The sequence below is a fragment of the Chrysochloris asiatica genome, unplaced genomic scaffold, assembly GCF_000296735.1.
Source record: "Chrysochloris asiatica unplaced genomic scaffold, ChrAsi1.0 scaffold00168, whole genome shotgun sequence".
NCBI classification, from domain to species: domain Eukaryota; kingdom Metazoa; phylum Chordata; class Mammalia; order Afrosoricida; family Chrysochloridae; genus Chrysochloris; species Chrysochloris asiatica.
The window spans coordinates 6,804,576-6,822,612 of record NW_006408686.1 but is presented as its reverse complement, the minus strand read 5'-3'; the positions used below and the strand labels follow the sequence as shown (position 1 = coordinate 6,822,612).

The 18,037-nt window shown below is 47.6% G+C and overlaps 1 protein-coding gene across 1 annotated transcript; it reads right to left on the bottom strand.

The window, feature by feature from the left end:
• Nucleotides 1–11,313: 11,313 nt before the first annotated feature.
• Nucleotides 11,314–16,016, bottom strand: PPP1R14A (protein phosphatase 1, regulatory (inhibitor) subunit 14A). Its single transcript, XM_006871464.1, has 4 exons — nucleotides 15,816–16,016; nucleotides 13,151–13,231; nucleotides 12,363–12,395; nucleotides 11,314–11,451 (listed from the first exon to the last, which is right to left on the bottom strand). The coding sequence occupies exons 1-4, from the start codon at nucleotides 16,014–16,016 to the stop codon at nucleotides 11,314–11,316; spliced, it is 453 nt and encodes a 150-aa protein (XP_006871526.1).
• Between the last annotated feature and the right edge of the window lie 2,021 nt (nucleotides 16,017–18,037).

Sequence of the window (18,037 nt, the reverse complement as noted above, 5' to 3'; positions counted from 1 at the left end):
CAGAGATGGAGGCAGAGATGGAGACATGGAGAGAGGGAGCAGCTGAGGACTCTAGATTCATGGGAAGAGAGGGACTGAGAGCTGACAGCCAGGAAGCCGACTTGCAGTCTGCCCTTTGGTGGTATAAATTATTATGTATGCCTGAGTGATTAGGAAAAAAAAAAAAAAAGGAGCTAGAGTGAATAGAGAGCAATACTGTTCTTTGATGTTTCATGGAGGGGATTATAATCATTGTAATGAAACAAGGTTTATGAGTTGAATGCAAAACTGATCATCTGCCCGGTAAACTTTCACTCAATTCACAATAAAAACTTTTTTAAAAAGACCTTAGAAGAATCAAGGCATTTGAATTATGGTGTTGGAGAAGAATATAAGAATATTGAAAGTACCACGAACTGTTAGAAGAACAAATAAATTTGTCTTGAAAGAAGTACAACCAGAATGCTCTTTAGAAGTGACAAAGGCAAGACTTCGCATCTTGAACTTTGGCCATGTTGTCAGGAAGGATTAGTCCCTGGAGAAGGACATCATGTTTGATAAAGTGGAGGGTCAACGAAAAAGAGGAAGACCCCCAACAAGATGGATTGCCACAGTAGCCGCAGCCATGGGTTCAAATATAACTGTGAGGATGGCGCAAGCTGGGCAGTGTTTCGTTCTGTGTGCACAGGTTGCTATAAACGGCCAACTCAAAGGCATCAAACAACAAATTCTGTCTACCATGCTAGCCTACGGAAATATGCAGCCCTGCCCCACTCCCAGCACTTGTAAGTATCTTTACATTTCGTTGTGGTTGTTGGTTCTGTTCTATTTTCTGTACCTCTTAATATTTTCTGACACATGATTTCATTCATTTAGTTATAATTTGTTGTTGGTGTTATTTGCCGTTGAGTTGGTTCTGACTCATAGCAAACCTGTATAGGGTTTCTGAGATGCAGTTGGTGAGTTTGACCCACCAACCCTGCAGTTAGCAGTCCAGTGTTTTTCCTTTAGCGCCACACCAGGTCTTATCGGTTTTAAACAGCTAGAATAAGAATGTAAACTCCTGATATCACCTACAACAGTGCCAGACACACGCTACTCACCCACCACCATTAAGCCAGTTCCTACTCCCAGGGACCCTCTATAGGATTTCCAAGGCTATGAGTCTTATCATGAGCAGAAAGCCTCCTCTTTCTCCTACGGAGTTAGTGGTAGTTTGAACTGCCAACCTCATACTTATCCAACGGCACCACCAGGGCTCCTTAGAGACATGTTGTTGCTGTCATTGTTAAGAGCCATCGAGTTGGTTCTGACTGATAGCAACCCTCTGTAGGGTTTCTGAGGCTTTAAATCTTTGCAGGTGTAGAAAGCCTCATCTTTCTCCTGCAGAGTGGCTGACAGTCTCGAACCGCAGACCTTGTGGTTTGCAGTCTAGTGCTTATTGTATGGAGCTGTGAATGAATGAGTGGATTACTCTTAAAAGCACCATGGTCTAATGAAGGGAGAAGAGCGGAGAGCGGGACCCTACCCAGAGAAGCAGTGATGCCTGAGATGGAGGCAGAGACGATGACGTGGACGTGGAGAGATGGAGCAGCTGGGGACTTTAGACCCAGAGAGGGAGAGGGACTGTGTGCTGATGACTGGGGAGGGGGAGGGCGGAGGGAGGGGCAGGCTTGTAGGATATACCCTTTGGTTGGTTGATGATGCATGGAGGAGATTGTAACCATGGCAATGAAACAATATACCATAGGATGAATGTAAATCTAATGTTCTCCCATGTAAGCTATCACATAATCAATAAAATATTTTTTTTAAAAAAGAGTATCATGGTCCAGTGTTGCCAGCAGCTAATGGGGGTTTCTATTTCTCTACCATTAACCTTGGTACTTGGAGTCCTGGTGTGGCGCTGGGAGCTAATGCATCAGACTACAAAGTCGTTTGAACTGCAAGGTCAGTGGTTCAAGCTCACCAGCTGCTCCTTGGAAACCCTATACAGGGTCACTATGAGTCAGAACTGACTTGACGGCACTCAACAACAACAACAAATGCATATGAAACTTGGACAATGAATAAGGAAGAACATAGAATTGACACGCTTGAGTTATGGTCTTGGAAAAGTACTATGGACTGCCAAAAGAACAAAGAGATCTGTGTTGGAACAAGTACAGCCAGGCAGCTCCTTCGAAGCCAGGGTGGCCAGACTTCATCTCTCATACTTTGGACATATTCTAAGGAGGGGCCAGCCCCTAGAAAAGGACATTATGCTTGGTAAAATGGAGGGTCAGTGAAAAAGAGGAAGACCCCCCCCAACGAGATGGATTGGGTTGAAGCATAGCAATGATTATGAAATTGGTGTTGGACTGGGCAGTGTTTCATTCCGTTGTGCGTAAGGTCACTATAAGTCAGAACAGACTTGACGGCACCTAACAACAACAATCCATATCTGTTATGGATCAAATTATATCCTTCAAAAGGACATGCTGCAGGTCTAACCTCTGTCTCCACGAGCATGACTGTGTTTGGAAAGAGGAGTTTGAAGCCGTTAAGATCAATGAGGTCATATCAGAATATGGTGAGTTCTAATCCAGCCTCAGAGAAGAAAACACTGCAGCTGCAAGAAAAGAACATCTGGTGGTACCTGAAGCTGAAGGAAACAAGGCAAAAATCTTCCCCTGGATCCTCCCAAGGAAACATGGTCCTGCCAGCGCTCTGACTTTGGTTCCTAGCCTCCAGAAGTATGAGATAATGAATGTCATTTTTATAAGCCATCCTTTTTGTGACGCTTTCTTCCAGCAACCCTAGGAAATGTGCACAACATCTCTCTGACTCTTGTTGACTTAGAGCGTTTCCTAATGTGCTGACGAGGGCTTTGGGTTTCCTGCTCATGTACCTTGTCCACTTTTCTATTGGAGTTACCTTTTTGACGTTGATTTGCAGGAGTTCCTTGTAACTTCTGACTTTTTATCACTTTTAATCACTGATCAATTTGTCTGCCTTGTGGTTTGTACTTGTGAAGTTTTGTCTTAAAGCACTGTTTCTGCTGCCTTTGACGGCATAGCAATGTGTCCTATGCTGGTTGTTGTTAAGTGCCATCGAGTCGGTTCCAACCCACAGCGACCTTGTATAGGGTTTCCAAGGAGTGGCTGGTGAGCTTGAACCACCGACTTTGCAGTTCAAACGGCTTTGCAGTCTGGCACATTAACTCACAGCGCCACCCCACAACTCTGGCCCTATGCTTAGTGGTGTAAAATGGCAATTGCTTATTCATTTGATCTCTGATGGTTCTTGAATGATTGTGGTCAATTGGGGTCTCCTGTCATTATAGCCAGGTAGTGTCTTGGGCTGGAGTGTGTCCCTCCAGGATTTCTCATTCATGTTAGGGCTGCCTACCAGCTAGAAGACCTACAGAGGGTCTCTTCATGCATCCTGTGCTTCCTCACTATACCAAGCACAATGCTCAATTCCAAGAACAAGCATCTCAAGAGGACAGGACTGAAGCCTTCAATAACCTCACCTCAGAAATCACTTAGTATCATTTCCAACACATTCTATTTGTTAAAAGTGTCACTAACATTAGTTCACATTTAAGACACCATGTTTTATGGGAAGAGTGTCAAAGAATTTGTAGACATATCACATTTCTATTCTTCTCCATTTTCTTTTGTTACCTCCATAATCTTACCTGTTACGTTTAGGTCTTTATTCCATCAGGAGTTTGGGTTTGTATATGGTGTGAGGTACGGATCCTTTTTTTACTTCACATAGAAAGCCAATTTTTTTACTTCACATAGAAAGCCAATTTTCCTAGTGCTACTACCGAACAAAAGGAACTCTGGTAGCATAGAGGTTACGAGTCGGGCTGCCAACCTCAAGGTCAGCAGTTCGAAACTACCAGCTGTTCCGCGGGAGAAAGATGAGGCTTTCTGCTCCTGTAAAGATTTACAGTCTCGGAAACCCTGTGCAGGGTCACTATGAGTTGGAACTGACTCCACGGTGCTTAATAACAACAACAACTACCAAATAAAGGAGTTCTGGTAGCATAGTGGTTACGAGTCGGGCTGCCAACCTCAAGGTCAGCAGTTCGAAACTACCAGCTGTTCCACGGGAGAAAGATGAGGCTTTCTGCTCCTGTAAAGACTTACAGCCTCGGAAACCCTGTCCAGGGTTGCTATGGATCAGAAGCGACTCCACAGCACATAACAACAACAACTACTGAATAGTCCATTCTTTGTCAATGGAATGACAGTTCCACTATTGTTGTATTGTATCTCTACACAACCTTGGTTGTTTGTTAACACTCTGTCCTGGTCCCTTGTTACATTCATCTGTTCTTGAACCAATATCACACTGTTTTTATTACTATGGCTTTGCAGTATGTCTTAGTATTTTGTAGTAAAGCCCTTTCTTTCCTCTTTCCTTTTCAGTGTTAACTTTGTTAACATTAAAAAGTTGTATGCTTTTATTCCTCCATGTAAATGTTAGACTAGGCTTAGCAATTGTCCCATTAATCTGGGATCATTGTTAGGATTGCTTTGAATTTACTGGCTAATTTCAAGAGACCAGACATGAAGATAATATTAAGATATAGTATCCAAGAGCAGTCTCATTTCTCTCATGTTATTTCCTTTGTCATTTATGGACATTTTCATGTTTTAACTATTTGGCCTTTTGCATCCTTGATGAAGTTAATTCTCAGGTATTTTATAGCTTTTGTTGCTATTGGTATAGCAGATTTTTTTGTTTTGACTATTTCTGTATTAACAACAACAATTGTATTAGAAATAGGATATTGATTTCTGGAAGCTGATTTAAAAAAAAAATGTTTTGTTGTTGTCAAGAATACACACAGCAGAACACCAATTCAACGATTTCGACATGTACAATTTAATTCAGTGACATTGATGCCGTTCTTCAAGCCAAACAATCCTTCTCACCCTCCTTCTCCAAACTGCTTCTCCTCCATTAACATAAACTCACTGCCCCTTAGGGTTCCCATCTAATCTTTGGTGTCACGGTCATCAATCTGTTCCCACCTAGATAATTATTTTAAAAGCAGAATGCTCAAGGCAGACATTCTTTAGGTTAGTCTAACTGTTTTGTGGTTTTGAGAAGATGTCAGCAGATACTTTCGGTTTCAGGTTTGAAGATGATGTCAGGGCAATAGTTTTAGGGGTTCATCCAGCTTCCATGGCTTTGGAAAGTTTAGAGTCTATGAGAATTTGAAATCCTGATCTGCATTTCCCTCCCTTTTGATCTATAGAATCTTTGATCAAAATGTTCAGTAACTGGGTATCATCCAGTTTGGTCTCACAGCAAAGAAGGCATTTAGCTATACATTCCACTCTACCATGTACCAGGCACTGTGCTGTTGTGTTGTTGCGTGCTTTCTAGTCAGTTCCAGCTTATAGCGATGCTATATAGGGTTTCCAAGGAGTAGCTGGTGGGTTTGAATCACCGATCTTTCGGTTAGCAGTCCAGTGGCTAGCCTACAGTCACACCGGGTCTTCTGGACACTGTTGTTGTTATGTGCCGTTGATTCAGTTCTGACTCAAAGAGACCCAGTATAGTGTTTCCAAGGAGTGGCTGGTGGGTTTGAACCACCAACCTTGTGGTTATCAGTCCAGTGCTGTTCCTACAACACCACACCAGGACTCCATTAGGAATATAATAAATGCTTAAGGCCAGCCAAGGAGTCCTGGTGTGGTTCTGTGGGTTAATGCACTGGACCGGAAGTTCGGTGGTTCAACCTCACCAGCCCCTCCTCAGAAACCCTATACAGGGTCACTATAAATTGAAACCTACTAGACGGCACTTAACAACAAGACTGGCAAAGAGTCCCTGAGTAGTACAAAAAGGTTAAGCACTCAGTTATTCCTAACTCCTTCTTCTGAAGGCTGATTACCCACGATAAACCCTTCACTAAGAGAGTCTTGTGTGGCACCATAGGATAAGCACTGGACTGCAAGGTCAGTTTGAACTGTAAGGTTGGTGGTTCAAAGTCACCAGCCACTCCTCGGAAACCCCAAACAGGGTTGCTATGAATCAGCAGCAACTAACTAATAGCCTTCCTATCCTCTTGATTGTTGTTGTTGTTGTTGTTAAGTGCCGTCGAGTCGGTTCCGACCCATAGCGACCCTGTACAGGGTTTCCGAGGGTGTAAATCCTCTTGATTATGAGGTCATAAATGCTTCTTTTTAGCCAGCTGTGAATACTAATAGTATCAATGCAAATCCAATTCTAATATCTATCATTCTAGCCAAATCTTTATCTGTTGTTGATCAGAGAGAGAGCTGGGTGAGTGCTTTGTAGGGACTACTTGTAGGTCTTGCTGTTTTAAGTAAACAGTTGGCTCTTCAGTAACTGACTGGGGGCACGTAGTTTAAACCAACTCAGACAGCCACGAGGGGGCACTGTGGCCCCGTTTCTACACAAGGAAGTCTCCTAGATCTGGGAGAGGAAATGTGGCCGCCAGGGGGCGCTGATGTCGGGCAAACACATACTGTGTGCCAGGCGGTGTTCCAGACATTTAAGAAATCAAACTCCAAGTCATTGCCACCCCCTCCATACACAGAGTAGACAGGGATGGGCAACTTGGACATTGGCTACCCAAAGTGGGGGGAGGGGGGATACAAAGGCAAGAAGTGACTGGTTTACTAGCTTTTAAGAGGGAACCTAGATCCAGAGGGTGTGGTGGAAGGTAGAATCTCCACTGAGTAGTATCCAATCTGTCTAGGCGAGGCTGATGAAAGGAAATGCATATAGTTCTCTTGTGATACAATAGTGAATAATTTTTATCAGGACTGATTGTGAGGGTTGGAAATGTAAAGGTAGATGTTTTGTAGCAAGGAGGGGAGTGATTAACTTTACAGTCTGAGAGCGGAGATCCCTGTGACCTTCAAGGGAGAAGAGCAGAGAGCGGGACCCTACCCAGAGAAGCAGTGATGCCAAAGATGGAGGCAGAGATGATGACATGGAGAGATGGAGCAGCTGGAGACTTTAGACCCAGAGGGAGAGGGGCTGTGTGCTGACGCCCCGGGGGGCAGGCTTGCAGGGTATACCCTTTGGTTGGTTGATGATGCATGGAGCGGACTGTAACCCTGGCAATGAAATGATATAGGATAGGATGAATGTAAAATTAATGTTCTCCCATGTAAACTACCACATAACTCACAATAAAACATTTTTAAAAAGAAAGAAAGAAATCAAACTCATTGTCTTGGAGTTGATTCCAACTCACAGTGCCCCTTTTAGGATACAGTAGAACTGACCCATAGGGTTTCCAAGACTAATCTTTATGAAAGTAAATGACCACATCTTTCTCCAGTTGATAAGACACCAAACTTCTAGTTAGCAAGCAAGTGCTTAACCACTGTGCCACCAGGGTCCTTGTGTTCTAAACATTAGGAATCATACTAATATCAAAGGCAGGCAAGGAGCCGTTGGATGATGCAAACTGTCAAGCATTCGAATACTAGTGGACAGGTTTAGTGGTTCAAACCCACCTAGGGGGAACCAAGGAAGACAGGCCTAGTAATGTACTTCTGAACTGCCTTGACAATCCTATGAAGCAGTTGCACTGTGCACATGGAGTCGCCATGAGATGGACCAGATCTACAAAGGCAGACAAGGAGCTAATACTATTCTGGACATGGGAGAGTGTTGTTGTTGTTATGTGCTGTGGAGTCAGTTCCAACTCATAGCGACCCTGTACAGGGTTTCCGAGGCTGTAAATCTTTACTGGAGCAGAAAGCCTCATCTTTCTCCCACGGATCTTGTAGTTTTGAACTGCTGATCTTGCGGTTCACAACCTGATTCGTAACCATTACGTTACCAGAGCTCCTTATCCTGGATGTGGGAGAGTGTAGACAGACAATAAAAACACTAATCAATAAAGGCAGGGCATAATAAACTCCAGGGAGGAAATAAATCGGGGTAGCAGGCAAGAAGCATCTGTGGGGTTCAGATAGGGGGATGTCTAAATGTTAGTGAGTCTAAGGGACCCACATGCTCCAGGCAGAGAAAAGGTGTGTGAGGAAGGGAGGGCCAGTGTGGGTGAGGGGGCACAGGGAGGAATGAGGGCAGACAGGGGACAGGACAGAGCATGTAGGGAAGGACATTGGCTTTTATTCTGAGAGGAACCTGTGAAGTGTGGAATCATGAAAGACCTCCAAGAGAGATGATTAAATTGAGAAAGTAAGACATAGAACAGTGTCCAATGGGCTGCCTTGTGAATGAGGAAAGGGGGAACGGACTGGAATTACGGAAGAGCAGTGACCTATAGAGAAAAGACGGAGAGGGAATGGGCAGGGAGAGATGAGAGTTAAGTGCCATCGAGTTAGTTCTGACTCATAGTGACCTTGTATAGGGTTTCCAAGGAACAGCTGGTGGATTTGAACCGCCGACTTTGTGGTTCTCAGTTCAGTGCTGATCCTACAGTGCCACACCAGGAGTCCAGAGATGAGGGTAAGAGTAAGAAAAAAGATCAAATAAAGATTCAACAGTTGTCGTTATTTGCCTGGACTGAGGGAGGATGGAGAGTCAGCAGGAGGAGGAAAAGGACTGCGTGGCTTATTGTCTCCACAAACAAGGGCCTCCTTTGTCCTGAGACCAGAACTGGATGGAACCTGGCTACCACTACTGAACATTTTGATCAAAGATTCGATAGCAGAGTCCTGATCAAAAGGGGAGAAATGCTGAGCAAAATGTGAAATTTTCATGGCCTCCAGACTTTCTGGATCCATGGAGGCTCCATGAACCCCAGAAACGATGGCCTGACGTTCATCTTTAAACCTAAAAGCAAATATGTCCTCTGAAGTCTTCTTAAAACCATAGTTTAGCTTAACTAGTGAAAAAAAAAAAAAAAGTCTGCCTTAAGTTGGCTTTTGAAAGCCCTATCTTTACAGGATCAAGTTGACAAACTTAGATAAAAGTCTGTAGGGGTTGTGATTGTATGCCAACGTCAAGCTGACAACCTTAGATAAAAGTCTGTAGGGGTTGTGATTGTATGCTAATGTGGGAGGAGCAATTTAGAAAAGGAGGGGGCAAGAATGGTTACAGGATTTGAAGAATGTAGTCAGTCACTACATTGTTGAATTGGAATACATGTAGCTGTGTATATTCTCAACAACAAAATAAAACTAATAAATAACAATAGTTGCTGTGAAATGCCGTCGAGTCGGTTCCAACTCATAGCAACTCTTAGGGTTTCTGAGGAGCGGTTGGTGAGCTTGAACCGCCAACTTTGAGGTTCAAACCAACCTTGCAGTTCAGCGCATTAACCTGCAGCACCACACCAGGACTCTAATGAATAATGATGGAGGAAGCTAATAATAGCTACTGCTAAATTCAGACCCTGGGTTTTGTGTACTTCTCCACACGGCCCCCACAAAGCTGAGGAACTAAGAACAAAGTGGAAGCAGAGAGTTCTGGGATATGGGTGTGGTTCCCTCCTCCTGACCTCTGGCTAGTCAGGGCCTAGGTACTAAGAAGAATGGAGGGATGGAAACTTCCCCTGAGTGTTTGTACAGAGAGAGGGAGTGCTTGAAGTCATTGAGGTCTATCTGCACAGGGACAGTGAGGTCACCTGGAGGATTGGACAGGTTTGGTGGCTACAGGATGCTGTTTTTCTTCCCGGGACATCTTCTCTTCCTGCCAGACTAGAGCTCAGACCCCTTGGGACAGGTGCCCGACAGGGCCACTGGGTATCACTGGGTATCACGGATGGACAGGGGGTGGGTCAGGGGCCCCAACATCAGTCAGTAGAGACTCATAGCGACCCTGTACAGGGTTTCCGAGGCTGTAAATCTTTACGGGAACAGAAATCCTCCTCGTTCTCCCGCGGTGGTAGTTTCGAACTGCTGATCTTGCGGTTCACAGCCGGATCCGTTAACCACTACACTACCAGAGCTCCTTTCTGGGGAGAGATACCCCAGCCCTATTCCAACTACAGTCAGAGCCCCGCCCACTTCTCGATTGTATATAACTTGGAACTCTGGTACTACCAGACCTGTTGTTAATTGATAAAATATTCTACAAATTTTGGTACAGCCACTATCCATTTCTGATGTCTCAGTCCCTCCTTTGAGACCTTTCTGACCTCCCTGTTGTTCAGTGCAGCGGAGTCTGTTTGACTCATAATGACCCTTTATAGATAGGGTTTCCTGGAGTCCTGGTGTGGCGCTGTGGGTTAATGCGCTAGAATGCAAAGCCGTTTGAACTGCAAGGTTGGGGTTCAAGCTCACCAGCTGCTCCATGGAAACCCTGTACAGGGTCGCTATGAGTCGGAACTCGATAGCACTTAACAAATAAGGTTTCCGAGGAGGAGAAGCTGGCGGGTTTGAGCTGTGGTTTCACAAGGCTGATCCTACAGTGCCATACCTGAAGTCCCCTGACCTCCCTGTTGGTGTTATTAAGTGCTGTCCAGTAGACGCCAACCCGTAGAGACCCGTTTCCGAGGAGCGGTTGTTGAGTTTGAATGGTTCAAACTGGTTTTACATTCCAGCGCGTTAATCCACTGCGCCACACCCGGACTCCCTGACCTCCCTAGGCCCCAACATTCAAGGATTAACCCCGGCCCAGTAGGGGGCGTCCCTGACTCAGCTCGTCAGGCCATTGTTCCTCGTGGTTGGTTGATAGCCCTGTCAATATTTGCTCTCGCCCCTCCTTCCACAAATTCAGCGTTCTCAGATATTGGTCCCCATTTCACATAAACTCTTAGGGTAGACAGTTTCAAAGCCCGGCCTCAGTGTTTCTTTCTTCAGGAGCCATCCTGGGCTTCTTCATGACCACGCTCTTCCCTCCACGTGGATTGCCACGTGTCTCGGTCACTTTGTTCTAATCCTCTGCACCCAAATCCATCGACCTGCCCGCCCCTCCATCCCCACCCCACACTACCCCAGTATGTTCCCGTAATGGCCATGCCCAATACATTTCGGGGAGTGTGTGGGGATGTGTTCGCTGTGTTGCCGTGGTACCCACCACCTGGATCCTGTGCCTCTCTCCTCGGGAGCCTGAACCCCACCCCCACACAGGGCCTGCTGGGCTCAGGCTGGGACGGGGGTGAGGACAGGATGTGAGTCCCCGAGCTGTCAGGTCAGCAAGGTCTGTTCTCATGCTCTCTGGCTGTGGAGGAGTGATTCTCCATCTGGCGGCGCCAGCTGTGGGTGCTGGGACACGAGGGGACACAGCAGGAGAGGGGGAGGCCGGACTAGGGGGGAGGAGGGGGCTGGGGGAAGCCCGCGGTAACCAGAGAGAGGAAAAACAGCCACGCGGTGTTATTGTTACAGAACTGTTAAATACAACTTATACACAAGCCTGCGTGGAGGCGGCCGCAGATCAGGGGGGCGCAGTCCGGGCGCGGTCCTGGCGGGGGCTCAGGCTGCCGCCGTCCGAGTCGTCGGAGGGGCTGGGCTGGTGGAGGCCGGGCTGTTTGTGGAGACCACGCAGCCTTTCCAGCAGCTCCTGGACGAAGTCCTGAGGACGGGTGGGGGTGCTGAGAACAGGCGCCGCAGGGGGAGGCACCCCTCCCGTCTCTGCCCAGCTTCGGGATCCGCGGGAGGAACAAGGGCGAGTGGGAGCGTAGAAGATTGGGAGAAGACAGCCAGGAGCGTAGGGCACAAGGAGAGAGAGGAAAAGACAAAGAAAGGAATAGGGAAAGAGGATGGGAGAGTGGCAGAGAGAGAGAGAGAGAGAGAATGGAGAAAGAGACAGAAGGAGACAAATAGAAAAGAAAAAAAACGAGAAAGAGAGGGAAAGAGAAAAGAGGGGAGAGAAACAGAAGGGGAGGGGAGGAGAGAGAGAGACTTGGACAGACAGACAGACAGAGACAGCCACCCACAACTAGAGACCTAAGCTGACACAGAGACAGAGAGAGATGCAGAGACAGAGAAAGAAACCCGAGGTCTCTGGCAAGAGATCACCAGGAGGGTCCCCAGAGTCAGATGCCAGAGACAGCCTCTGGGACATACAGACAGAGTGACGTTTGTCCCTTAGGCAGCCGAGAGCTGGTCAGAGAAACACGAATAGTTTTCCCTTTTAAAGAAAGAAAGGAAGTGGGAGGGGTTGGACAGCTCAGCTCAGGGGCCTGGAAGGACTGAGGTGGGGAAGAGCACCCAGGGTGACCGGGGAGAGAAGACTGTAGCTTAAGGACAGGGCCTGGCTGAGTGGCTGCAGCAATAGGGGACAGATGGGAGCTCCTCTCCGTCCCAGCGGGAGGGTAGTAATGGAGTCCCAGTAGCAGATGGGGAGAGAGGAGAGACAGGGGTGAAAAGGGCAAAGGACACCACTGGAGACAAGAAAGGAGCCCCCCAGGGTTTCACAGCCAGCTTCTTCCTTCTTCCCAAAGACCTCCCCCCAAAACAGAGTGTAAAGGAGGGAAAACTTACCTCTGTGGGGTTCATGCAGGACTTCAGGAGTTCCTAAACAGAAAAGGAAAAATCGTGAATGACCGACACCTCTCCCCTCCCACCTCTTCTTTTTCCCAACAGAGTCCCAATGCAGCAAGACAAATGAGAGTTAGACTCCAGGGTGGACTTCCCACCTGGCTTCAAGGAAGGAACATAGCTTGGAGCCTTATAGAGCACCTGGGACAGGGTTAAAACCTACAAAGTCAAACCCACCAGCCACTCTGAAAAAGAAAGATGAAGCTGTCTGCGCCCCAAAAGATTTACAGTCTCAGAAACCCTAAGTAGCAGTTCTGCTCGGTCTTATAGGGTAGCTGCAAGTCAGAAGCCACTCGATGGCAGTGGGTTTGTTGGGGGATTTTTTGGTTTGGGGCCAGGTACAGATGAGAAGTCATGCACCCAAATATATCCAGATCTGCAAATCGAGATCCAAAAAGTCATCAAGTATTTCCTGCTGCCAAGAGAGCACAAGCCATCAAAGAAAAGGATGCTGGAGGTAGACTATTTGGCCAGCTCTGCCCCTTTGGAGCTGTGTGACCCTAGACAAATGACATAACCTCTCTGGGCCTCATTTTCCTCATCTGGAAAATGGAGCTAATAACAACCCTTCTTCACAGGGTTTTGTTAGGATTAAGTGGGGAACGTAGAAAGTAATTAAAACTGCCTGGCACACAGAAAGTGCTTAATTACCTATTATCAAATGCTCCTATTTTTAGGGGTACAAGATGGAAAACTAAGGGCACCCCCTTGCATACCCACAATCCACCTACCTGGATTTTCCGACTTCTCTCCTCTTCGCTCTCTAATTCCAACAATTCATCAATGTTGACCTCATCAGGCATGTCTGTCTCCTAAGGCGGGGAAGGATGAGTGGTCAAGGTTCCTTTTCCCCTCCCCCTTTTGTCTACAGCTTTGGATGAGCCCAGGAGCCCTGGATCAACAATGTGGCATTCAGGGACAGCACCACAGAGGAGGGGCATCTGGGTGTTGGGGGGGAGGGGTGACAGATGGGTTGACAGAGGCCCCGGGGGGCCCCAGAAGCCTGGTGGCTGGCACGGAGCTCACCCCTTGGCCCCAGTTCCCATAGTGGGAAACAGGCCTGATTGAGCCTTGGAATGTCATCTTCTGGGATTCGGGAAAGGGGCTGGCTCTGCCCTTTCAAGGAAACGTCTCAGCCCTAGGCTAGGTGCAAGGAAGGGGAGCCAACAAGCTGGAGCCTGCTAGGCGGCCCCCTCCTCCACGGAACAGGGAGGGAGGGCTGGGTCCAGAGTACAACCCAGAGAGCTGGCAGTCCTAACTAATGACCACTGAGGGACCAAGGTGGGTGGATGGGATGTTTTATAAGTCCAATTTTGAGGCAGCCAAGGAGATTCTAGTATGGCCTCTTGGGCTGCCCCTGCAGGAGACAGGACCAAGCTGTCTATGCAAGAAATCCATGAGGCTACAAAGCCTTACCATCATCCTCATATCCCCCAAAGTCCTGCTGACTTAGTTGCTTAGGGCTGCTAAGTGATCAGGCATACAGTTGTTGTTACATGCCATTGAGTCAACCCCATGTACAACAGAATGAAACACGGCCCAGTCCTGTGGCAACCTCACATTGTTATGTTTGAAATCATGGCTGCAGCCACTGTGTTCAGCTCCTTAAAGGTGTTCTTGGTGTTCATTGACCTTCTACCAAGCATGAGGCCCTTCTCCAGGGACTGGTCTCTCTTGATAATACGTTCAGACTACAGGCATAGAGTTTTGTTGCTGTGTGGCACACCCATGTAGGTTTGGGCATGAACCACAAACCCTGATAGCAGGGGACAAGGGTCCTGAGGTGGTGTGAGGGCACACAAGCATATGGCAGTGACTTTATACCATGCTCTGATGGGTGTGAGGTGTGTTTGTCCTATCAACTGTAGAACCCACCATCTGAGTATGACAGCTTATACCTGCCACAGATCATCTGCAACTGAATGTGCCGGTCCTTTCTATGAGCAACATGTGTTTCTGAAAACACAGAGACTTCGTGTCACTGTGAGTCGCTAAGGCTTTTACCATGTCTGTGCTGTGTGAAGGAAGACTGTGTGTAACCTGCATGTCCGTGCACATACCTGTGATTGTGTGCTGTACAAAGTGTGACTTCAAGTGGCAGGGTATCCTGTGTCCATCTGTAACTTACGTGTCAACATTGTGTATGTCATTAGCTGCAGGTTTTGCCATTGTATATTTCTATGAGTAGAGTTAACAATTAAGAAGATACTCAATGAGATGGGATGACAGACACAGTGACAACAACATTGGGTTCAAACAGTAACGACAGTGCGGAAGGTGCAGGACTGGGCAGTGTTCCGTTCTATTGTACGCCGATACACTTTAAGCCGAACCCCGAACCCGACTCTCTGGCACCTATCACCAATAATATTTGCCTATAGTTTATGTAAGGAGCTCTGGTAGCGTAGTGGTTATGAATCTGGCTGAGAACCACAAGGTCAGTAATTCAAAACTACCAGCTGTTCCGCAGGAGAAAGGTGAGGCTTTCTGCTCCCATAAAGATTTACAGCCTCAGAAACCCTGTACAGGGTCGCTATGAGTTGGAACGGACTCCACAGTGCATAACCACCACTACCATAGTTTATGTAGTTTTATGTCTAATCGTTTCGTGTGTATGAGTGGATGTAGCATCTGTTGTTGGGATTATGTATGGTCATAGTCTAAGCCTTTGGAAGATTCTGGATGCTTGTAATTTGAGTTACGGTGTGTCCGAAGAATTTATGGTAGCTTGTATTGTTTTGTCTGTGTGTGCAGCTATATATCTGTGAATAACTGTCACTTGAGTCACGATGTGTATGAGTGTTGTTATTGGGTTGTGTATCTTGGTAGAGCTGTGGTCTGGGCTTTTGTGTCCCTAGTTGGCTGTGGCTGTAACATATGTTAATCTGTGAGTGACAACCATCGCTTGTGTCTTTGTGTGTCTGTGTATGGATGGTGCTTCTGTTGTGTCTGTGAGTTGTGAGAAGCTATAGCTTCTGTCCTTGTGCACATCTGTGTATGCAATACAATTACTTCCTTTGCTGTGTGTCTCCCCACTGCCACTATGTCTATGTTTGGCTTTAAGACATGTCCCCTCCCCCACACTTTCTCCAGATATGGCCGCTCGGGTTTCTCAATCTTGCCTCCTTGACCCCATCGGCTAAACTACTGGCCCTTGAAATGTCTAGACACATCTCTGGAGACCCAACCGTGTGTACATTTCTCTGTCCCCAAGCAGAATGCCATCGAGTGTACACGGCCAGGCCAATGTGCGTGTTCTCTTGTGTGGATGAGGCTGAATGTGCACCAGTGACATGTGCCTAGAGACTCCCAAGAGTGTAAGGGTAGAAGCCAGGGGTGGGTTAGTCTAGGACCACTCCCCACCGCCCCCCACCCCAAACTCCTGCCTCTCCTCACCCTGCCGCGGTACAGCTCCTCTAAGCGCCCGTCGATCCACTTCTCCACGTCCAGCCGCCGCTGCAGCTCCCGCCGATCATACTTGACGGTGACCCGAGCGTGGCGTTTCTGCAGCCCCCCGGGGCTGCCCCCCGGCCCGCGGGCCCGCGACGGAGCCTGGAGCTTGCTCAGCACCCGCTTGCCCAGCCGCTGAGCTGCCATCCCCGCGTAGCGTAGTGTGCCTTCGCCCCGAGCCCAAGGGGCCTCTTACGGGCCGGGGCGGGGCGGGGCCGGGCGGGGGCGGGGGCTCGCACTCTCCGCGGGGCTGGCCCCGCCCCTGGCGCGTGGACCTCAGTTTCCCCGCCTGCCGTGCTGGACGGGGCGCTGCGCTACTAAGAGCCTGCGGTGGTGCACAGTTCAGGTAGAAGCGGAGTCTGAGAACCCCAGGCCCGATTCCAGCATCTGGGGCTCCGGGGTCCTGGATGGGGGGCGGGTCCTGGGACGGGCTCTTGGGGACCAGGCCTGCCCACGCCCTCTGGTGGCCACAGCGTCTGGCGCCTTGGTAGCAAGGCAAGTACCAGCCAGAATACTCTGAACTTCGTTTGTTGGTTCTTTCATTCATTCAGTGGTTCCTCCATCCATGTATTCACTCGCTCATTCAATCACCCAATCAATGCAGCGGATATGTAGTTAGTGTTTGCTGTGTGCTAGGCACCATGGATTAGTAGTAAACAGAACAGGCTTAGTCTCAGGGAGTTGATAATCTTGTGGTGAGGGTAGACAATAAACATAATGAATAAATCGTTCTAGAGTTTGTTGTTTTTGTTGTTGTTGTTGTTGAGTCATTTCTGACCCATAGAGACCCTGTATAGGGTTTCCGAGGAGCAGCTGATGAGCTTGAACCGCCAACCTTGCAGTTCAAACGGCTTTGCTCTCTGGCGCGTTAACTCACAGCGCCACATCAGGACTCCAGAACACAGTAAATTCTGTGAAGAAACATAAGACAGGAGGGGAAAAGCTGATGTTCAGTGCAATGAATCAATTAATACAAGGGGCCTTCAAAAAGTTCATGGAAAAATGGAATTGAAAGACAATAGGATAGTTCTCATAGGGTTCTTTTAGTTATAATCTTTGTTGTTAAGTACCATGGAATCAGTTCCGACCTAAAGCTACCCTGTATACAGTTTCTGAGGAGCAGCTGGTGAGCTTGAACCACTGACCTTGAAGTTCAAACCAACACTGCAGTCCAGTGCATTAACCCACACAGAGCGCCACACCACAGCATCTTGTACTAACTCCCACCAAATGACTTTGTGGGACTATTCAAATGAGGTATTTGTGGCCCACCAAGGGGGTTGGATAGCATGCTATTAATGTGTGCATGGTATCTTTGTGGGGGTGGTTGTTGCTGTTAAGTGCCCTCAAGTGGGCTCCGACTCATGGTGACCCTCTTTATAGGGTTTCTGAGGAGCAGCTGGTGAATTTGAGCCATGGGAGATACAATTAAGGTATACTGAACCTAACGAGGGGATTGGTCAGTTTTGCCATTCCGCTAGGCTGTGAGGGAGGTAGGGGTGGGGGAGAGAAAGGAGGAGGTGTAACATGGAGGACAGCAAGACATGATGGTGTTCGAGTAGCAAGAGTGATATGAGAACAGGGCAAGATGACAGGAACTAGGACATCTGAGGGAGACAGCAGAGGTGGGACATGCCAGCAGGAGTTAACAACTATAATACTTGTCCAAGAAGGCCGTGGGGCACAGGACGATGAGAAACACTTCTGATTAAGAACTGTATTCTGACGTTACTTCTGAGTCCATCCCCATGCTGAGTTCTAGCTTGTTACTTCCCTTCAAAACCCCATAATTCTGAGTATGTGGTCTCTGAGTTCCGTGTAACCATTGCAATTAATTATTGAACCCAGTAGAGACGTAGACAGTGCCGTGGGACGGCGGATGTCAGAAGTGGTAAAAAGGTGGGAGGGTGGAAGTGTGTCTAGCTTCTGCCTCAGAGGAATCAGCTTTGGGCTCTTGATCATGATTCTCCTTGCCCCGTTATGATGTTAGAGGAAGTCAGATGCCGTCATGCCATTCTCACATTGAGTGAGGTTGGTGTTGAAATTTTAGCTAGAATGATCAGGGAAGATTCATATCCTGTAAACATGTGAAGAATTCCTGTTGTTTAGTGTCATTGAATTGGTTCTGACTCACAGTGACCCCTGTATAGGATTTCTGAGGAGCAGCT